This window comes from Corythoichthys intestinalis, chromosome 11 (genome assembly GCF_030265065.1).
Source record: "Corythoichthys intestinalis isolate RoL2023-P3 chromosome 11, ASM3026506v1, whole genome shotgun sequence".
NCBI lineage: Eukaryota > Metazoa > Chordata > Actinopteri > Syngnathiformes > Syngnathidae > Corythoichthys > Corythoichthys intestinalis.
Window position 1 is genome coordinate 47,526,692 of NC_080405.1, and position 23,957 is coordinate 47,550,648.

General features: G+C 38.2%; 1 protein-coding gene across 8 annotated transcripts in view; it reads right to left on the reverse strand.

Annotated features, from left to right (window-relative positions):
* rapgef2b (Rap guanine nucleotide exchange factor 2b) overlaps nucleotides 1–23,957 on the reverse strand; it is a 247,410-nt gene that overhangs the window by 99,034 nt on the left and 124,419 nt on the right. For 5 of the 8 annotated variants that reach the window (XM_057849817.1, XM_057849818.1, XM_057849820.1 and 2 more), the window contains 3 exons: nucleotides 14,806–14,881; nucleotides 8,014–8,181; nucleotides 2,156–2,167 (listed from right to left, as the gene is read on the reverse strand). In XM_057849817.1, the coding sequence (XP_057705800.1) occupies nucleotides 2,156–2,167; nucleotides 8,014–8,181; nucleotides 14,806–14,881 (256 nt within the window). The remainder of the gene's footprint in view (nucleotides 1–2,155; nucleotides 2,168–8,013; nucleotides 8,182–14,805; nucleotides 14,882–23,957) is intronic. The other 3 variants (XM_057849822.1, XM_057849819.1, XM_057849816.1) reach the window with 1 other exon arrangement.

Here is a 23,957-nt window from a genome sequence, read left to right on the forward strand (position 1 = left end):
TTAAATGCGTCAAATATTTGAACCTGATCAATAAAAAAAAAAATTTAATTACCGCACGTTGACGCTGACGTTGACGTTTTTGACAGCCCTAAAAAAAATAAATAAATAAATGAGAATCTAAGTACAACAAAAGAACAATTGACTAACTTACATTGCAAAAGTCCGCTGGCTTAAATGCTATAAAATGTTAATGTTTTCTTTTTCTTTTTACAATGTTCTTAACAAATGGTTCAAGCCCATATTCCCACCAAAAAAAAAAAAAAAAAAACGGCTAAATATACCTAATATAAACTAAACTATGAATGCATTAAAAAAACAGTAGCTCAAAAACTTGTTGGTCTTTACAAGGAGCAGCTGGATTCAGCCATGTGAAATGAGTTATGTCACATTCACTGTTGCCACTAGAGGGCAGGGTATCCAACCAAATCAATAAAACTAAATGCACACACTTTCAAAACAAACCATTACAACGCCACTTTAAGTAAACAAATACTGGAAGCAGGAAATTTTAATTTAGAATCTTGTTTTTTAATTGAATTACTCAATTTAATCGATTAGTCGTTGCAGCACTATTATTATTATTATTGTAACATCGGCAAATAAACGCCAGATTTGTCAGGTTTATAATCATTTATTTCATAACTTGTTCAACACAAAGCAGCTATTGTCCGCCCTAGCCGATGCGAACAACAACAGAACATGGAAAGAGGAAGTAAAAAACCTCCCACCCCTCTGCACCTCTCTCACCAGTCACATGGAGCGTTCAGGAACAGCATGCAAAACACAACCGCCACATTAGAATCTGATTCATTACAATATTTTTATTACTATATCATTCTGATTTATATTTAGTGCTACAACAATTAATTGATTAACTCGAGTAATTCGATTAGAAAATGATCCAAGTTAAATTTCGCTGCTTCCAGTATTTGTTTATTTAAAGTTGTGTTGTAATTTGAGAGTGTTTGCATTTAGTTTTATTGACTTGGGTGGATAGACTGCCTTCTAGTGGCAACAGTGAATATGACATAACTCATTTCACATGGCTGAATCCAGCTGCTCCCTGTTTAGACCGACATAAAAGTAATTTGAAAGTTTTTGCATTTAGTTTTATTGATTTGGGTGTAAACACTGCCCTCTAGTGGCAACAGTGAATACAACATAACTCATTTAACATTACTGAATCCACCTGCTCCCTGTTAAGACCTACATAAGCTAAGTTTTTGAGCTACTGTTTTTTTTTTTTTTTAATGCATTCATAATTTAGTTTATATTAGGTGTATTTCGCCGTTTTTTGTGGGAATATGTGTTTGGACCATTTGTTTAGAGCATTGTAAAAAGAAAAAAAAACATTAGCATTTTATAGCATTCAAGCTAGCGGACTTTTGCTTTGTAAGTTAGCCAATTGTTCTTTTGTTGTACTTAGATCCTCATTTAGGTTTTTTATATTGTTTGAGGCACAGCTGAGGTATGTTTCATCTTTTATGTTCCTTATCTGATTACTCAATTATTCGAACTAACTAGTTCATTGATTAATTGACTATTAAGATAATCAATAGCTGCAGCCCTATTTATAATTTATTTGGTTTTCTATGTTTGATTGCCATTTGTAATTGTACCTGCAGTATTTATTGAGTAGCATAAGTTATTGAGCTGTGGAACAAATTAATCGAATTATAATGTAGGGGAACCACTGTATTTAATGTTATGAAGGTTGGAATTAGTTTTGGGGGATTTATTTCTCCCAAAATCTTTAAAATGATCATCACGTAAAAAAACAACAACCATAAAAGTGTTCATTGAACAGCTGTATCATGCTTGATACCCACCACTGGTAGTACGCCACAACCAAACAACGCTAACAGCCTGAAGACAACAAAAACCATTGGCACGCGTCTTAATCAGCTAAATGGCTGCCATTATCACCTCCCACAAGAGATGCTCGTGCATTGTTGCCATGCGTTCTTTAAAGTCGAGCCACCACCGATCAAATAGCAGATTAAAACAAGTGTGTGGACATGTATTGCTCCATAACACAATGCTAGCATATTTAACTGGATGAAATGCCTGTATTAAAGGTGCTACTAAGAAAATACTACTAGAAAAACACACACACGGACACACAAGACATGATTAACAGTGACAAGTAAGGTACCTTATTGCATTCCTGGTAGCCATGAAAAGAAAAAAGAGAGGAGATGAAAGTTATCAAATTGTTCCAAGTGAGCTCAAGCTTTGGATGGAGCGTGAAGAGAAAACTGAGCGTGAAAGGATGGTAAAATGTGGAATGTTATGACTTACTCGCCAAGAAAAAAATGATATATACCTCTTAAGTTGAAAAAATATTATCAAACAAGGATGAAAAGCAAACAGTCTGTTAAACGTGAAATCCAAATACCTGGGGTTTTCTTGCTTGATATAGAATCAGTATCACCAATGCTACAATGTCGACAAAATAATTCAGTGCTTTCACTTCTTTTAGCATAGACTTCACTATCAGTTGACGTCACACGGGGCCGATCGGTTGGGGGCCTATTTTTAAAAAACTTAAAAGTCAAATAATTTCAAAACCAAAGCCGCTAGCGACCTACAACAAAAACACCCAACTCCCTTAGGCATTTATAAGTCTCCATGGGCAGCGGCATCAAACAATTTAAAGTCATTCCTAAATCACCAAATGCAGAGATAATCACCTATATTTTCATGATTAAAAGCAATATTTAACATATCATATAAGTTTTTGCCAGAAATAGCAACTGACATTTGTTTTTATTTAGCGCAATTTTGACGCAAGTTTTCAACAGTTAATAAATCACTCAATTTTCACATCAGAAATTTAATACTTGAGGAAATCATGCAGAGTCATTTTCAATTTTATTCAACAAAATTTGCATTTTTCTATATACAATGTATGCAGAGGTTGCGCTAGACATTTTCGTTGTCTGTCATTTTGACTGACAGGGTCATAAAAATCCGGTCATAATCTATTTTTACCCATCACTTAAATTTTTAAAATGATAATGATTACATATTCAATAGTATTTAGTTTTCATTCATTTTTAATTAATATTGTAACGCTTGCTTGGCGGCGAAAAATTAGACACGGAAGTCGTGGTATTTTTCTCCCTCTTTTTACTCTGCTTACCGCCAACAACACCAACAAAACAACAACTCCACCCCCAAAGAAAAAGAGGCAACTATACCCCCCCCCCCCCCAATCACCAACGTCACACAATGATCTTAATTGTGGTTGTCAGCCCAAAATCTAAATATATATTTAATGCATCTTACCAGATATAAAATGACTACTACATAGTCTGTGGTGATCGTTTGGTGCCCAGATTTCTTGTCGAATTACAGCAGTCCATCTCGCTCTCCTCTTCGGGTCTCTCAGAATACGGTAGAACTTCAAGTCTGTCCGTCTATCTTCTCTGTTACTGCAACCAACCGCCACACACGCCTTCACCATTTTGATTATTAATGTTAACGAGCAGAAAAACACGCCGTAATAGGAGGCATGTACGTAGCGGTAATGTGTAAACACGACAAGCTGACGGACAATATGGCGGCTCCAGTCAGGGGGGCGGAGTTGTGACGTCATGTGATTGGGGTCTATACACAGGCGGCAATCTAGTCCACCAATTGGATGACGCGCTGGCACACCGGGTGCACCAATAACAACCTCGCGTTGATGTGTCAATCACGGTGCCGCCGCCAGACCCCGGTGACGCTACAATATTCTGACAGAATAGCCAACGAAGTCATGCATTAAGAGAGACAATAGCTAATTAATATGCTCACTCGCCACCCTGTGGTCTGGGGTGTGAATTGCAACCTGTCAAAATGACGGGACGGACTTCAGTTTTTTCCGTCACCGTTTTAAAAAACCGGTCAACGACGGAAAATATTCGGTTAACGCGACCTCTGAATGTATGTATTGTGTAATTCAACATGGCGGCTGTCACAAAACAAAAAGCTTTTTAAGTTGAAAATTCTTGTAAATAAGTGTGTAAATGAAAGAATTTCTTTACATATGAACGTAAAACAGTCTAGATTCTTGGTTATAAGCAAAAAAAAACAAAAAACAAAAAAAAAAAAACACGGGCAGTTAATGTTAATTTAACATAACTATTTCAAGCAAAAGTTGCGCTATTGTGTAATCCAACATGGGGGCCGTAACAAAACAAAGATTCAAATTCACATTCAGAGATTTTATTTGTCACTGACACCAGCTCTCACAAGATGACAACATATGCAACGAAATTCCGTTCAATAAGTGAGCATCTGGCCGCTGCAGACTTTGTTCTTTTTAAGTTGAAAATTCTTTAAAAAATAAATGCGTAACTTCCATAGATATGAACGTAAAACAGTCTCAATTCTTGGTTTAAAGAACAAAAGTTACACTAATTTTTAGAGCCGTGCGAAATTTCCGATTCTTAGATTATCCGCGATTCAGCCGTGGAAGATACGAGAACGATTCACAAAAATCCAAATTCCGATTATTGAATCATACCAGGTAAAGGGGAACTAAAACACAGTCAGCGAGGTCTTTGGGACACAAAAAGGAACAGACCGAGATTAAATATCATGTTCAACTCATGCCGCTAGTTTAAAAAACAATAATACCTGACTGCGGCCGACAGCTGCTACAAACAACGCCCAGTTGCTAATTGCTACAAACATACGGCCACATACGGCTACGGTAGATATCACATGTATGTAGAACTAGATGCGAAATGACAGACTTGCCGGCGCTAGTAAACATCCGCCATTTTAAAGCCGTAGACTTCTCTAGAAGACTCTGTTGTAGGGAACCTAATAAGTTTTTATCTAAAATACTCCTAAATCGACAAAATCTTGACTTGAATCTGTCTTTAAATGATGAAACAGTTTTAAAACTTTCACATGTCGAAAGTAGACAGAAGGAAAATTTAGGAATAGCGGGAGCAATTTTAACAACTTTAATAGTTGATTCACAACATTACATTAATTGCATGTAGTTTAAAGCTGCTGATACAGAATGAGGACTTGAATATTTTATTTTCTGTTTTTAACTGTTAACTTGATACTGAAATATCAGTTTGTTTTAGCCTGAGAGGGTTTTTGAAAATTTTGCAACTAATGTACAAAACATTAAAAGCGGGGGGGTGGCTACATCAATAATCGATTTATATAATCTAATCGGAGCCTCTGAATCATTAGGTGCCCCAAGATTCCCACCTCTACCAATTTTATCCATTGACTTTTTTTCATTTTTTTTCCACAAGGTTTCAAAGTGCATGCATGGTGCTATTTAAAATGATACCGTAATTTCCCGAATGTAAGGCACACCCGTGTACAACGCGCACCCCAAATTTACTTGTAAATTCTAGGGAAAATTAAAGTACTCGTGTATAACACGCACCCTAATTTTAGCACCAATAAAAAGAAGAATACAAGAAAATAGAGCTCGTGTACAGATACAGAAATGTAATTTTCCTGACTGGTGAAACAGCACAAGCATAGCACATTGGTAGTTTAAAACATTACCGTAAACTGACAATATGTACGGTAATAATATGATCTGACAACTTCTTCAACTTACCAGAATCCAGGAGAAAACAAAACAGATGTGACTTTTCTTTTAAAGGCTGCTGTATAACTTGCTCGTTTCATCATGATGAATAAATGTTTCTTCCATGGATTGATACGGTAAAATACAAGTGGTGATTTAGGTCGGAAATCAGAAGAGCGTATCGCTGTTGGCTAGAATGTAACAATAGGAACTATTGTTATTTGGATTTGAGTCTCCCGAGAGACAAATATAGTTGACGGACACAGAAAGTTTGTGTTGTGTTACGTTTGTTACGGTCCGAGTTGCGGAGCTGCAATAAACGTTGACTCAAACGAGTTCAAGAAACTAAATTCTGTGCTTTATGAAGAGTGAAAAAAGCAGAATTTAACACGGACGAAATCATTCGACCAATCAGAGTGAAGTATTAAAACAGAATTCACCGGTGGAATTTATGTTGGCACGTGGTATAGTTCCCGGGTGTAGGTATTTTGTTGAGGGAACAGCCGGAAAGATATATATAAAGATACATTATATTCCGCGGGTTGTATGTGAGACAGAAATAGCTACCGTATTTTGTTGCAGCCTAAATTTCAATAAAGCAACACGGATTAGCTCAGTTGTTTGATACTCCGCCTCCGACTCCTTCCCTAGCTCGCCACGACCGAAACAAAATGGTGACGTCACGTACCGTAATGGTCGTCAACGGATCGCCACGTGTTTCTTCAACACAACATGGCCGTGTCAATATTTAAAAAAAAAAAAAAAAAAAAGTGGGTCTTTCTTCTATATAATATATTTATATTTTTTGTCTCCATCCCTGTACCCGTTTATAATGCGCACCATGATTTTACAAGTTGATTTGGGGGGAAAAAAGTGCGTGTTATATTCAGGAAATTAAGGTAATTACCTTGAATCATCGACCAAATCACTCGAGAGACACCTCTATGCAGTAAAACCTTCGTCCTGTTTCCACCTAAATCCGGCGTGAGAACTCAGTGTGTGTTTATCACAGTGAAAGCAAACTCAAAGTTCTGCCTCGGTCGGCCCCCTACGAAAGGCGTGGCGCAATGTCTGTAGGAGCCGTCTTGTCAACTGATGGTGAAGTCTATGCTTTTAGTGATAATGCAATGTAATGATTATGCAATTTTAAAGCTAAATTAACTAGAAAACATTATTAGGGTGGTTTAACATTGATGTGGATTTCTAACTCAAAGACTTCCAAACTGGCATTCTAAAACGCTGAGATTAGCCGGCAACGTCAGATTAAAGTCCGATCAATTTCTCCTCACGTCACCGCTGGGTTGCCATGACACCCTCCTTTTTGCTTCCCTCCCTTGAGTATGGCGCAAGACAAGTCGCCATGAGAAAGTTGGCGCAAAAACATTTTTTCATGACAAAAACACAGCTCTAAATTTAGGAAGCAGGGCGCGGCCTCCCGGCCCTTTGCCGCATTTTCCCCTTTATGTCGGGGGGGAGTGTTCCACAGCGTTCCAGGAGGGATCGGGTACACTCCGGGAATGTACGGAATGTGGTGAAATTGTACAGAACAGGAAAAGCACTGTGCACACAGACTGCACGCTGTGAGAACACTCCACTTCCTATTCCCAGGAAGGAAATAAGACTCTTCAAAACATTGTTTTCACTACAGTACATTATGATGCAGATTGTTGTGCGTACAAAGTAGCTTCCAAACTGTAATGAGCAAAATTTACAAATTATGAACAGTTGCACATATTCTGTGGCATTCATGCTCAAATAATGAGAATGCAAACTTTCATTTGATTCCACTGATGGAATGACAGGCTTGAGATAGTAAGTTCACAGTACACCAACTTCATTTGATTCTACAGATGAGTGGATAAATGGATGGATGGAGGGAGAAACAAACAAATTTGTCGGTAGGTGGTTAGACATTGTTGGATTGATCAATAGAAAAAACATTGTGGAACAGATTACAAACTACTGAAAAGGTAGGTCATATGAATATTAAACAAAACCAATGTAAACTAATTAAAAAGCTTAGAAATAAATATACAGCTAGATGGATGGATGACAGCTAGATAAAGTATTCTATAGAGGAAGGTACCAACTAAGTTCTATAGTTACTGTAGGTCCATGCTTTAGTAGGTCGGTATCTACAGTATGTTATTCTTGTACTTCAAGTGTTCAATAACATAGAAACATTGAGTGGCATCAGGCATATCCATGCCCAAATGCACTTTGACACAAAAACTACAGGGGAAGCGAACAAAAGGAATTGTTAAAAGACACTGAACAACATGGATCAACAACTACGCAAGGAAGAGCAACCACAAAAACAAACTACCAGGGTGAGCAGAGCTGCTTCTAAAAACTTCCAAACAGCACAAACAAACACAGCAACAGCAGCAGTGACCCAGCAGAGGGTTAAAAGTGGATAAAAAACCAGCAGCGGAACCCCCACTCTTCCCCAAACTTACCGTGTGGTACCCCCGTGCTATGGGTGGCTTCCCGGCGGGGTACGGATCCACCGTGTCGATAATGGTCTGCCGCTCTCCTTTCTGGTTGATCTTCCGGAAGCGGCGACGGGACTGGCGGTGGGACGCTTGTCTCTGGAAGTACTCCTCATTCTCGTCCATATAGTCCACCTGAGAAACGTGCGGAGGAGACTGTGAGGGGTGAGGGCTAGGAAGGGGGTGTCTTAGGGGCATCGTGTCAACAACACACCACATCAGGCCGACAACTTACATTGTTTGGAAGCTTCATTTTTCAATCTAACACATATTCCACTAGTAAAGTTTTTGACAACCAAACAGACTTTACATACCATTGCATCTATTTTCAGCCATTAATGTACAGTACATTGTATATTATGTAAAGTATTGTCAAATTTCACATCTTGAACCTCAGGTAAGTATGAAAGACTTTGAAAATTGATTCTTGCTTTGTTTTCTTGGACACAATTCACTGAAAATTACCGTATTTTTCGGATAATAAGTCAGTTTCTTTCATAGTTTGGCATAGGGTGCATCTTATACTCTGGAGCGACTTACGTGTGAAATTCTTAACACATTATTATATCATTGTAGCTTGTTAGCATGTTCTTTATGCTACAGTTATCTGAACAACTCTTAACTCATTCACTCCCAGCCATTTTCCACCAGAGCAAGGCCCTTTGCTCCCGGCCGTTTTACTGGATTTTGACTGATTTTGCAAGGCCCACAGAAAATTCTGTTCTATTGCTATATAAACATGGAATCCACCAAAAGAAAAAATAGAATCTCTTCTTTCAGCAAGTTCATATCTTTTTTTCATTCTTTAGAAATCAGCATTAGAAAACAGCTTAGTTTGAGCAATTTTCCAATTTCTGATGAAAAAACAGAGAAATTGAGCTTTTTGTGAAAGCATACATTTCAAACATAACTTTGACTTTAACACAGCTATTTTTTGCTTTAGTTACATCCCAAACATCTGAATAATGTTTTCCTTTTACAAAATAATATAAACAACAAGACAAATAGAGCTTTGATAGCAAAGTAACAATTTATTTACACATAACTAACTGAGAGATGAAGCTGTTGTCGCTGCGACAGACGGGTAAACTTTTCCCTCACCGCCGCCTGTCTCGTAAAGATTGATTTTTTTTTTTAGGCTCTGCGGGGTCTGCTTGGTGAGCAGCACGGACTCAACAGCATCGTCCGCTGCACTGGTGGTCCCAGTTGTTCTGCTCGGTCGTCCAGCGCCTGGCATCCCGGGCGTCCTCTAGGTTGTTATTTATTCGGTCGTCTTCCGCCGGCGCCCCGGCCGTGCGGTCCGGCCGTTTGTTGCCGTTGAATCGAGTTGCGGGTTTTACCAAATGCGCTACTGCCATTCAGTGGCCAGTTTTATTGCTTTCAAATGGATTTTCAGCTTTGTGCCATGAACAGTATGTAAATAAAAGTTGTTCCAGAGTTTACGATGACTATAAGCCCAATGTGAATGCTGTGCTAACGCTACCAGTTACATTTAATGTGTGATTATCACTCAGCACAGACCTTTATAGGCTTCAGCATCATTGCATATTCTCTCTGGCCAAGATAAGAAAACACATTTTACTGTCACAAAATAAGCAATGGGGAGACTGGAGACACTGGCAAGTCACATGAGTGACACAACCAGACACTGCTACGATACAGGCTAACTACACATAAAATGTCACTAATTGTGAACATGTGACAGAAACTATGGCGATTTTCATCTCGTTCTCGTCTTGTCAGACGAAAACTGGCATGTTTCGTTATGTTTTAGTCTCCTAAAACACGTTTTTAGCTGGTAGTCGTCATGAGAAAAGTTGTTCGTTGACTAAATGTTTTCATTATTGTCATCGTTGACAAAAATGACACTAATTGGAAGGGGGCAACAATCGAACTAGCCTTCCACAACGCCAATTAGATTTTTTTTTTTTTTTTAATACAGAGATAATTTGGAGTATTTAACAAAACAGAAAATCTAGTGTATTTAAAAATCCTATGTTACATTTTCAACACAGATTTCATACACTATTATAAGTCCAACTAACCTAATGTACATTTTTCTAAATACCAAACAACATGGAGATGTGCATTGTAATTTGGTAGCATCCACTGAAGATACAAAGGTACATCTTTGAGACAGCAAAGAAATTGTGATATCCCACAATCCTATCAATATCAAATATCAATGATGAATATGTTGTGTGTGGTGAATATCAAACACACGAGGGAAAGAAAAACTCATTTAACAACAACAACCACAAAAACAAAAAAAAAGATTCATAAACACAAAATATCATGTGTGTTAAGAAACAAACAAGACATTTTCATCTTCTCTTAGTAAACCGAGGCAGTCAGTGATCATCAAAATATCATTCGAAAAATTCTAACCTAAAATCAACGATTCCGTTATCAGGCAAAAAAAAAAAAAACAACAACAACTAGAAGTGAGCCAGTCATCATCTCTCAGACTCCTGCCTTTTTTCCCCTATACTTTTTCCTTTGATTCCTCACGCTTCACATTCCAACAGCGACCGGGATTACGCCACTGAAATCTCCCTCTTCCGCTGCCATGACAACCGTCTCCGGTTGCAAATCTCCGCACATGCAAATCAAGTGCCTTTTTTTCCCCTTATTGTTTTTGAGCATACATTCCAAAGTTAGGGATCATCTGTTAGCTACTATTTCAGGAGCATAATCATAGGGCTGTTGGGCACCTATTACAGGAAATGTCAAGAGTCTGCAGTAGTGAGTGTTATTTTTATAAGGGGAGGATGCGCTCAGTGTGGGGGTGCGCTGTACTCAAGATGATAGCTCAGTCAACACACATCCCGCGCAGCAATTACGGCATGAGAAAGAGAGATTAACGGGATCCGCGGAAATCTGACGCGCTGCCGGCCAGCTGTTATTCGGGAGCATCGCACGGCAAAGCTTGAAGAGAAGAAGCTCGACATGCTACCATTACATAGGTACGGCAACAAGTAAGACAGAAAATGTTGCTTTGGAAATGTGCACGAACACAATGTACATGATTGCCAAAAACACCAGACTCGTTTTTGGAAAAATAAAAGGTGGTTTAGTGTTTAAGAGAAATTATTTTTTCTAATGACTATTTATTTATTTATTTATTTTTATAAACAGCAAGAATTATTTAGCATCTTTAAAGAAACCTATTGTACATTTGTGTACACATCAAAGATGATGAATGACTCTTTGATGAACAAAACACATTTTGGTAAACTTGAACTTAAATTTGTTTTAGGACAAATTAAAAACAGTTTCGCGTTCAACAAAATTGTTTTTTACTCTTTTCTAAAGACAAAAAAAATTTACAGTTCATGATTAGGGTTGGGCATCGTTTGAATTTGAACGGTTCCGATTCAGATTCCAAACGATTCTTGGTGCCAATTCTTTTAATAGACTGGGTAAAAAAAATTGCGTAGTTTATATTAATTTCTTAACTTCTCGGTAATTTTTAAAAAATATATGAACTTTTCTATGAATTTCTCACAGGGCTACTTTTAATTTGTACAGTTGTGGTCAAAAGTTTACATACACTTGTGAAGAACATAATGTCATGGCTCTCTTGAGTTTCCAGTTATTTCTACAAGTCTGATTTTTCTCCGATAGAGTGATTGGAACAGACACTTCTTTGTCACAAATAACATTCATGAAGTTTGGTTCTTTTATGACTTTATTATGGGTTAACAGAAAAAGTGATCAAATCTGCTGGGTCAAAAATATGCATACATGGATCTGAAAAAGTGAATCATTGACTTGAACAAGTCAGGAAAGTCACTTGGAGCCATTTCAAAGCAGCTGCAGGTCCCAAGAGCAACAGTGCAAACAATTGTTTGTAAGTATAAAGTGCATGGCACTGTTTTGTCACTGCCACGATCAGGAAGAAAACGCAAGCTATCACCTGCTGCTGAGAGAAAATTGGTCAGGAGGGTGAAGATTCAACCGAGAATCACCAAAAAGCAGATCTGCCAAGAATTAGAAGCTGCTGGAACACAGGTGTCAGTGTCCACAGTCAAGCGTGTTTTGCATCTCCATGGACTGAGAGGCTGCCGTGCAAGAAGGAAGCCCTTGCTCCAAAAGCGGCACCTTAAGGCTCGACTGAAGTTTGCTGCTGATCACATGGACAAAGATAAGACCTTCTGGAGGAAAGTTCTGTGGTCAGACGAAACAAAAATCGAGCTGTTTGGCCACAATGCCCAACAATATGTTTGGAGGAGAAAAGGTGAGGCCTTTAACCCCAGGTACACCATGCCTACCGTCAAGCACGGTGGTGGTAATATTATGCTGTGGGGCTGTTTTGCTACCAGTGGAACTGGTGCTTTACAGAGAGTAAATGGGATAATGAAGAAGGAGGATTACCTTCAAATTCTTCAAGATAACCTAAAGTCATCAGCCCGAAGATTGGGTCTTGGGCGCAGTTGGGTGTTCCAACAGGACAATGACCCCAAACACACATCAAAAGTGGTAATGGAATGGCTAAATCAGGCTAGAATTAAGGTTTTCGAAAGGCCTTCCTGACTTAAACTTGTGGACAATGCTGAAGAAACAAGTCCATGTCAGAAAGCCATCAAATTTAACTGAACTGCACCAATTCTGTCAAGAGGAGTGGTCAAAGATTCAACCAGAAGCTTGTGGATGGCTACCAAAAGCGCCTAATTGAAGTGAAAATGGCCAAGGGACATGTTACCAAATATTAGCGCTGCTGTATGTATATTTTTGACCCAGCAGATTTGATCACTTTTTTCTGTTCACTCATAATAAAGTCATAAAAGAACCAAACTTCATGAATTTTTTTTGTGACAAAGAAGTATCTGTTCCAATCACTCTATCAGAGAAAAATCTGAGTTGTAGAAATAACTGGAAACTCAAGAGAGCCAGGACATTATGTTCTTCACAAGTGTATGTAAACTTTTGACCACAACTGTATATAAATATCAGTCTTTGAACTTGAATATGATGAAGTTTCTTTCCACAGCAGTGCACTTTCACAAAGATGTTTATTTTTCAAATGCTCACAGAGAAAATATTTGCACGTATTCTTTTGCCTATGTTTTAGAGTGTCTTATGCTGCAGGCATTTACTGTATTGCATCGTTTGTTTTAGGTGGTATTTCTAGAAGTTAGTTAAGGGCTGAAATCATGCAGATGTCAGGCTGGGAGTTAGGGGTGTGCCATCTTTGGCACCCCAAAATGCAATTCGATTACAGTTTAGAGTGCTACGATTCGAACATTGAACGATGATCACGGTATTGGCGATGATCACGGTTATCATGATTATCACGATTATCGATGCATCATGCATTACTAGTTAATAAAGTAGCCAAACAAATTTATGTCCATTACTTATTTAAAATATCCCAATGATTCAACAGAAACGATAGAAACATGCCCATACAACTGAAAGTGCCCATAAACTGTTTTTTTTTTTTTTTTTTTTTAAACAAGTAAGCACAAAAGCATTAACTGTTTCAAAGGTGGTACTTATTTCTTATTATATATTGTTCATCCGTCCACAAGATGTCACTATTGCAATCCGGACTCTACAGTTTTTCTTTGGTTTTGCTATGTGCACTTGGCTTCCACTAGTGGTGACTTACTGGAAGCAGTAAGCAAAAAGAACATTACTTTAGTTGGAAAATAATCCTTGAGGTGTACAGAGGCTACACACCACCTCTGCACTACACATTGTTGGGAACCCTTGATAAAACAAAATCTGTCAGTTTGCTCATTTTAACAGAGGGTCTGATATCATTTCGGTGTGTTTATACTGTTACTATGTTGTCATTTATGTGAAGCGAAGCGATCCGTTTTTGTGCTAAGCTAAATTAGCCACTTCATATGATATGATTTCACGTGGCTTCTTCGTGTTGTTCGGCAGCTATTTTTTCTGGTCGGCGCCGTCAGGACATCAAAACTTGGAATCAAAATTTTAAAAAACTCGAACAGTTCCGGGAAAACCGGAGTGTTAGTCCAGAATCCCATCGATGCTCGACGCTCTATTCATGTTGTTATTAAACTTTTTATAAACAGCACAAAATATTTAACATCTTTGAGGAAACGTATTTTACATTTTTGTATAAATCAAAGATGATGAATGACTCTTTGATGAATATAACATGATAACATGTTAACATGTTAACAAACGACTTCAATCCCAGCTTACTGTTTGTCAATGTCAAAGAGAATATAGTTTCACAAGTGCAACATATTTTTTACTTTCAAAAATACAATTTTGATTCTTCAATAAACGTCATTCTATAATTCAAAATTCCAGAATCTACAGTAGACAACAAATACGATTGCTTATTTAAAACCTTACCTGCACAAATGATTTCTTTTTAATTTACTGGCTACCAATGACAGTGCTAAACATCTGATTCAATGAATGTTCATTTGTTCGACCCTTCCAGTCAAAATGGATTGGACGTTTAGCACCGTCAATAGCATGCAATGAGTTAATACTATGAAGTATATTTTTTAATTCATTATTTAATTACCATAAACAGTCACTTGCTCCTAACCTAAACATTTTAAGAGTCAACTATTTAATAGCTGTCCACTGCAGTGAACACTGCGGTCCCTGAAAGGGTTAAAATCAAAGACAATGTAATCACACACACACACACAAAAAAATCCAAGTTACTTATTTCAGTCTTATTCTTCACACACCACAGGATCGCATTCCAGCACGGACAGTATTAAAAGGGCTTTGATTACGGCGATTTTGGTTGCAAATACTCACCACAATCATCTCGGAGGGTTCCAGTACGATGCACTCACATCCACGTCTCAGGCTGCCTGCCGATCGCTTGCCGAAGCTGCCAAGAAAAACCCATGAAATGATCAAAAACGAATATTCAGCCAAGGAAATTCTCTTTCTGTCATGGTGCCTATGATGCATCGAGCCAAGACACAGATAAAGACAGAATTAGCCAGCGGTGGGGAACTTTTTAAACTGGGCTTTTTAAAGACTCAACTTTGATTTAGTGTTCCTAATTTGACTTGAACAAATCTCCTCAAGAAAGTCTGATGGAGTCAGGTTTGAAGAGTATCAAATAAAGTTCACATATCATAGTTTGCACACAAAAATCACATATTTTTGCACCCGAGTTCAAGTCCAAGTCAACTGATTTTGAGGATCTGCCGATACCGAGTACTTATCCGATACCTATGCCATTTATTGAATAATTCATTGTCAAAAATATATTTTTAGGGGGCTTCTTTGAACAATATCCTTGTCCACCCTGATTATTTTGCTGCTTTGTTTGTAGCCATTAAAATTTGTTTAAAAACAATCTCCATTTTCCCACCAAATTCCAATCTTCTAAAAGTTTTGCATAGTACAAATATCCTTGTATATCTTAGTTTCTTGCTTTGTCAGCCTTAAATTGAAAAAGAAAAAAAAAAATGTTAAAAACCAGGTGTTTCTCCCGATTTCAATTTTCTAAAAAAAAATAATAATAAAAAAAATCACGTGCTCGGGCCCGATTTCAGATGCCGCGATCAGATCGATGACATCTCTAATCTAATGTTAATGCTCGTAGCTATTGACTTATTCACTGCCTTTGACGGTTATGGACGTTACATTAATTTGATCAGGAAAGGCTGGCATTGAGTGATCATGTTTCACTGACATTGACGGCAATAGACGTCCAATCCAACTGCCAACCCTCCCAGTCAAAATCGATTGGACATCCATCACCGTCAGTGGCAGCCAAATAACTACATTTTTAAAACCCGATCTTTCTCACCCGATTCCGATCTTCTAAAAATGATGGGATTGTGCCCCATTTCCGATCATGTGATAGGACCGGGGACATCCCTAGTCTCAAATCATTAGTGAAGCATTGATACTATTTTTTGGCTACAGGAACCATTTCCAATATTTTGCTTTGTGGAATTGGCCAATGCCGATACATTTCTTTTAATACTACAGGTTTCCTCCAGGTTTCCTCAAGTTAAATTTAAGATTTTTTTTCGAGATCGGGTCCGATCACATCATTTTCAAAGTATCGGAATCGGCAAAAAAATATCGGACATGCCTTTTTTTGATATATATATATATATATATATATATATATATATTAATTAAATCGTTTTCTAATTGTATTTAACGTTACAGACATAATATGTTTCACTCTTCCAGAGTCTGTAGTTTAGGCTTAAGGTAGAGTTATTACATTTATCCTAATAACGGCGGTAATTAATTTTTTAAAAAATGCATCACGTTAAAATATTTAACGCAATTCATGCATGCGCTGCACGACCCACTCACGCATTGTCGCGCTCAATCTGTAATGGCGCCGTTTTACCTATATAGAGAGATAAAAGGCAGCGTAAAATGAGTAGAGTGAATTTTGGCAGCCTTTGAAGCCTTTTTTTAATTGGCTAAAACCTTACAATCCCTCTCCCTAAGATTAGAAATATCATGGGAAGCAATGTGGGGAAGCAAGGTAGCAATTGATCTTTATCTTAACACCTTATGTTATTTGCCAACGCAGAGAAGATATATCAATTGGTAGCACTAAGCACAGTCATGGTTCCACTTTCCATCATGCATTTGGGCATGACTACAGTATAATTTACTGAAAGCTCAACAAATACACTAGATGGCAATATTTAGTCACAATATACAAAGTCAAATTTATCCTTTAAGAATTACAAGTCTTTCTATCCGTGGATCCCTCTCACAGAAAGAATTTTAATAATGTAAATGCCATCTTGAGGATTTATTGTCATAATAAACAATTACAGTACTTATGTACTGTATGTTGAATGTATATATTCGTCCCAGTTTTATTCATTTTTATCTTAATGTATTGCCAAAATGTATATGATCGGGAAAAATTATCGGGAATGATTGGAATTGAATCAGGAGCAAAAAAAAAGCAATCGGATCGGGAAATATCGGGATCGGATCGGGAACAAAAAAACATGATCGGAACAACCCTACCTAATACGTATTTCACAGCCGTATCGACAAAGAAAAACAGAATTCGAGAATTTGTGTTCATTTATTTCTCGAAAGTGGAATGTGTGTAGGATGTAAGAATGCAGCATATTGAATAGGGGGGTTGTAGCACTAGCAGCTAGCTGGCTAGTGTTAGCTGCTGTCGCTTCGCTTACATTAGCAGCTTGCTGGCTGGCTTTAGCTTCCGTCTCCTCAGGCTCGTGAGCAGCCAGCTGGCTTAAACAGGCAGATCGAAAAATGCCGGCAATGGAGGGAGTTTGTTTCTTTCCTCTCATGGAGGTTATCTGCTTAGACGATATAGCATGGGACTAACGCCTTCATGCCCTTTGTACCCAGTGATTTAAAAAAAAAAAATTTTTTTTTTTAATACGATGCAAAAAGCCTCGAACACACTGCTATCCATTGCTTTGAGCCAAAGGTGAAAGGATTGTTTGCTCAACCACACTTCGTTGAATTTACATTTCCCCATCTCTCTAATATGAAATGTATGGCTAGGTGTAAAAAAAAAATGGGTCTGTGTAGTGTAGAGTCATCTTTCAGTGAGCCAACGCTGTTTGACTTGGGTTAGCAAGTCAAAACAACTACACAATATCCCATAATCCATCAGTGCTCGACCCTTGACTGTGTTGCATTCTCAATGATTGGCTCCTCCGCCCAATTTATTTAAGCTACGTTATTTCATCAAAATGACAAATGACACTTCTGAGGAGTAATGAGACATGGAGAAGTTACATACATCATAAATTTTAAGACCCAGGTATGAAAATTTAACACTTTTTCCAAGACTTTTTAAGGTCTTATTTCCAAATTCATAAACTTAATGCTTTTAGGACTTTTTAAGACCCCGCGGGAACCCTGTACTAAATTACTGCACACACCCTTGAAAGTAAACTAATTGCTATCGTGGCTTGGTCAGACACTGCTAAACTCATTGGCTGCCATTGACGGCACTTGACGTCCAATCCATGAAATCCTACTTGTGATAAACTGGTTTGAATTCACAGCAGAAGGGTGAATGCAGGCCGAACGATTGGAAGTAGAGCTGAAACGAATACTCGAGCAACTCGAGTAACTCGAGTTTACTGATCCGAGTAATTTTATTCACCTCGAGGAATCGTTTAATTTTGCCAGTTCTAAGCATCACGTTTTGCCCGGACTACTTTTAATGCGGGACTACGCGCTGACGTCACGTGCGTAGAGGAAGAAGCAATAAAAAAAATACCTTACTGCAGTCGACAGCCGTTACAAACTGCGCCGACGTTGCTAAAAACTACGCCCACATGTTGCTACGTGGTAGCAGGTAGCGTCTGTATGCGTGTCATAGATATCACATGTACGTAGAACTAGATACGAAATGACCGACTCGGCGGCGTTAATAAAACAGCCGCCATCTAAAAGCAGTACACTTCTCAGCACTCATAAATAAGATTAACGTTACTGTCACTCGCTAACGTAACGTTATCCCTGCGGGGGGCTAGGTTTCTATTCATTATGACTACTGTCGATGCGTGGCTAACGCTTACATACAGGCTATATTTAATCTGTGAAAACAGTGCTGTAGAGTGATTAGGGTGTAAAATAAAAACTTAGTAATGCTAACTGTCAATTTGAGCTCAGTAGTCATTGCTGGATAAAACACCAAGTAGCACTGGTGCCTAATGTGATCCAATACAACACAACATTTATTTTGAACACTGCAAAAACTCAAAATCCTATCATGACTTACAGTTTAGAATAACTTAAAACTTAACAAGAACTTACAAGTGGAAAATCAATTGAAACACATGGGAAAAACACCTAATTTTTAAATGATGTGTGTTATCAAACGTAATTACATTTTTAGGTAAGAAATATATATATTTTTTATAAGATCTAAAAGTTTTTTGAGTGAAAGCAGTGAATTAGTCTTTTTTTATTTTTTTTTAAGTCACATTTAAGACGCAGTTGTTGGCTGTTTTCAACAATAAACAATATTAGATGAAATGTCTTGTTTTCTCATCTATATTTATAATTGCTCTTTACCTAAAAAAAAAAAAAAAAAAGGTTTTATCCAATGACTCAATTAATCGATAGATTTTCAGTCGATTACTCGATTACTAAAATATTCGATAGCTGCAGTCCTAATTGGAAGTCTCATCGTCTTGGGTAGGGCAATAAGTGTTAAAAAATTTTTTATGGCGGATTGTGTAGCTGGTGGCCATATTGTGTAGGAGACCAGTGTTTGGAAACTAGATCTTGAAGATATTGCGCAGCATCGGCGGATTATTTCTTAGTGCTGCCCTGATCTTTTAATGCCGTATCAGTACTAGTATCAGTTCAACGTCACAAATCATTATGATCAAATCTTGCCAGAGATGTGCAATGTATGCAAAACCAAGATTGGACCGATATTGAACTTAATCTGTCACAATAAAACTTCCAGACAGAATGAATGGGCATGTATCAGAATCTGACAGTATACTACGGATAATCAGATGCAAAAATATTGCTTGATTTTTACCAAAGCACCTTGAAAATGAGAAGTCTGCATTTGAAACTCACTTAAAAAAACGCACATAAGGGAATTCTTCCCACCTCTGGAATTACCGTCTGTGTGACGCTTCCTTTCACTTCTCACTTTTTAATAGATCCGTGATGGAATTTACATGTCAAGACATTCAAAGAGTAGCATTCAAGTCAGGATAACTCCCCACCCAAACAGGAGTGCCCGCCGCCCGCCCACATGCCGCTGGAAAGGTCCATAAGCATGACATCACAATTTGTACTCGCTGCCTTATGGGCTGCGAGCGATATAGGAACATATTAAAAGACTCCCAATATCCCAAAGAAGCAGTAAGCAGTGGTCGTCGTGGAAATTATGGAGGCGGGTTTGGCGAAGAAGGCCGCCTTTGTCAGGCACAAGGACATCCTTGTTTGTCGCTTTTAAGACTTGTCTTAATTGACAAAGCGTGCCGTGTGTCGTCGATTAGTCGATCGCATCGTTAGATAAACTAGTGTGACTCAATTACTGATGAACCCTCATGGCTTTATACACCGCATCGAGTTCAAATGTTTCTTGAGCTTTGTTAACCCTTTCGGGGACAGTGGTCACTACAGTGGAAACTATTCAGAAGTTAACACTTAAGACCATTAGCCTTTTATCCATAAATAGTCACAACTACAATTATACACAGTGGTACCGACGAGGCCTGCAAAATGTATCGTTTGAATATCGCCGCTGAAATGTTCGCATGCGCAATGATCCCATCGCAGGATGTGCAATTGTTTTTTTTATGTAACTTTGAGAGACAGAATGTGGAAAAAAAACAGAAAATTACATTATTTGATTTTTCGAGAATTTATTTCCAAATTAGTGTGGAGAATAAGTATTTGGTCACCTACAAACAAGCAAGATTTCTGGCTGTCAAAGAGGTCTTCTAACGAGGTCGAACGAGGCTCCGCTCGTTACCTGTATTAATGGCACCTGTTTTAACTCATTATAGGTATAAAAGACACCTGTCCACAAACTCAGTCAGTCACACTCCAAACTCCACTATGGCCAAGACCAAAGAGCTGTCGAAGGACACCAGAGACAAAATTGTAGACCTGCACCAGGCTGGGAAGACTGAATCTGCAATAGGTAAAACGCTTGGTGTAAAGAAATCAACTGTGGGAGCAATTATTAGAAAATGGAATACCTACAAGACCACTGATAATCTCCCTCGATCTGGGGCTCCATGCAAGATCTCACCCCGTGGCGTCAAAATGACAACAAGAACGGTGAGCAAAAATCCCAGAACCACATGGGGGGACCTAGTGAATGACCTACAGAGAGCTGGGACCACAGTAACAAAGGCTACTATCAGTAACACAATGCGCCGCCAGGGACTCAAATCCTGCACTGCAAGATGTGTCCCTCTGCTGAAGCCAGTACACGTCTAGGCCCGTCTGCGGTTCGCTAGAGAGCATTTGGATGATCCAGAAGAGGACTGGGAGAATGTGTGATGGTCAGATGAAACCAAAATAGAACTTTTTGGTAGAAACACAGGTTCTCGTATTTGAAGGAGAAAGAATACTCAATTGCATACGAAGAACACCATACCCACTGTGAAGCATGGGGGTGGAAACATCATGCATTGGGGCTGTTTTTCTGCAAAGGGACCAGGATGACTGATCTGTGTAAAGGAATGAATGAATGGGGCCATGTATCGAGAGATTTTGAGTCAAAATCTCCTTCCATCAGCAAGGGCATTGAAGATGAGATTCGGCTGGGTCTTTCAGCATGACAATGATCCCAAACACACAGCCAGGGCAACAAAGGAGTGGCTTCGTAAGAAGCATTTCAAGGTCCTGGAGTGGCCTAGCCAGTCTCCAGATCTCAACCCCATAGAAAATCTGTGGAGGGAGTTTAAAGTCAGTGTTGCCCAACGACAGCCCCCAAACATCACTGCTCTATAGAGGTGTGCAAAATTTCCGATTCTTAGATTATTCGCGATTCGGCCGTGGAAGATTCGAGAACGATTCACAAACATCCAAATTCCGATTATTGAAATATGCCAAGTAAAGCGGAAGTACAACACACTCAGCGCGCCGCGCGGTCAATGAGCAACGGAGCGAGAGTAGCTAAACATCATGCTTCTCATTACCCGGCCCCTCGGGTAATGCCAATGCTCAACTCACGGCTCTAGCTCAACTCATGCCACGAGATAAAAAAACACAACAACATACCTGACTGCTGCCGAAAAGCTGCTACAAAGTACATCCACATAATGTTACGGTAGATATCATTTATATAGGACTAGATGCACCATAGATTCGGTAGCGTTAGCAGCACACCTACAAAAAGCTAGATGCGGTTGTTAGTAAACGGCCGCCATCTTAAAGCAGTACACTTCCCTGCAAGGCTGTTGTAGCGAACCTTCCAAGCAAACCTAATTAACTTTTTATCTAAAATACTCCTAAATCGGTAAAATATTGACTTGAATCTATCTTTAAAATAGTTTTAAAACTTTAACATGTCGAAAGTAGACAAAAGGGAAATTATGGATTAACGGGAGCAATTTTAACAACTTTAACGGTTGATTCACAACATTAAATTAATTGAATGTAGTTTAAAGCGGCTGATACGGAATTGGGACTGGAGTTTTTTATTTACTGTTATTTTTGTATATTTGTTTACTGTTATATGTTAACTTGATACTGAAATAGTAGTTTGGTTTAGCCTGAGAGTATTTTTGAACAATTTTGGAACTAATGTACAAAACATTAAAAAAATAAATAAATAAATAAATTAAAAAAAAAAACGTGTAAAGTTAAGTGTGAAAGGTTTACCGGGTCGACTGACAAAGAGATTATGCGGACATTTACAGAGTCGCGTTTTAAGTATAATGTCCAGGATTTTCCCGGGAAGCGGTATGTGTGAAAGCAGGCATTAAATTCCCAGGTCACAGCACGAAGGCTGATGCCTTAAATGTCATGGCTTCCTTCGCAGTAAGACAAAAAGCGGTAAACAAACATCGCAATTCCCAACATTGCTAGGTGGAAATAGCTAAATGAAACTGAAAACATAAAGAAATTGTTACTGGATCGTAAAGCCGAGGAAGAGAGTCCATCGTGCATCTTTGGAAAAGTATGGTTTATTTTGTTGCTGATGCTGACCAGAAATGACGTGATGTCAGGGTTATAAAATCAAGCACAGAGAGCGCCGAGTCAGCAACATGGGACAAGTCTGTGAAGGTGTCCAACCCATGTTATTCCCGGGATATCCACACATGTCTGAAAGTCATGACACGATCAAATCCCAGGTCAGTGTACACAGGAATTTACCAGGATATAAATCTGAAAGGGGATTATGTCTGAATTTTCGGGGTCTTGGAACAGATTAGGGCATTTACATGGAAAACGCGTCTACTCACAGAATTTCCTGTTTACAAAACTACCGCCAGAACCAATTAAATTTGCTGTATTTGAACTATTAATTATTATTAATTGATATCAATAAATACAGAAATATACCCTGGTTGCAGCTCCAAGTAAATTTTGATTTTTTTTCCCCCACAGTATTTAACTCATTGCATGCCATTGATGACAATATACGTTCAATTCATTTAAACCCAGCTAGGGCTGCAGCTATCGATTATTTTAGTAGTCAATAAATTGATGAACTAGTTAGTTCGAATAATCAAGTAATCGGATAAGGAACTAGTGCTGCAACGATTAATCGATTAACTCGAGTATTCGATTAGAAAAAAAGATTTGAATTAAATTTTGCTGCTTCGAGTATTCGTTCAATTAACGTGGCGTTGTAATGGTTTGTTTTGAAAGTGTTTGCATTTATAGTTGTATTGAATTGGGTAGATATACTGCCCTCTAGTCTGCCTCATTTCATGTGGCTGAATCCAGCTGCTCCCTGTTAAGACCAACATAAGCTAAGTTTTTGTTTGAGTTAATGTTTTTTTTTAAATGCACTTGTAATTTAGTTTATACTTATATTTAGCCGTTTTTGGGGGGCATATGTGTTTGAACTATTTGTTAAGAGCATGGTAAAAACAAAAAACGTTAGCATTTTATAGCATTTAAGCTAGCGGACTTTTACTATGTAAGTAAGCCAATTGTTCTTTTGTTGTACATAGAGCCTCATTTATTTATTTTTTTTAATACAGTTTGAGGCTCAGTTATTTAAAATTTTTGTTTCTTATCCGATTACTCGATTATTCGAACTAAGTAGTTTATCGATTAATCGACTACCAAAATAATCGATAGCTGCAGCCCTGTAAGGAACATAAAAAATTAAATTACCTGAGCTGAGCCTTAAACGGTATTAAAAAATTTAATAAATAAAGATCTCAGTACAACAAAAGAACAATTGGCTAACTTGCATAGCAAAAGTCCGCTAGCTTAAAGGCTCTCTCTCTCTCTCTCTACACACACATATATATATATAT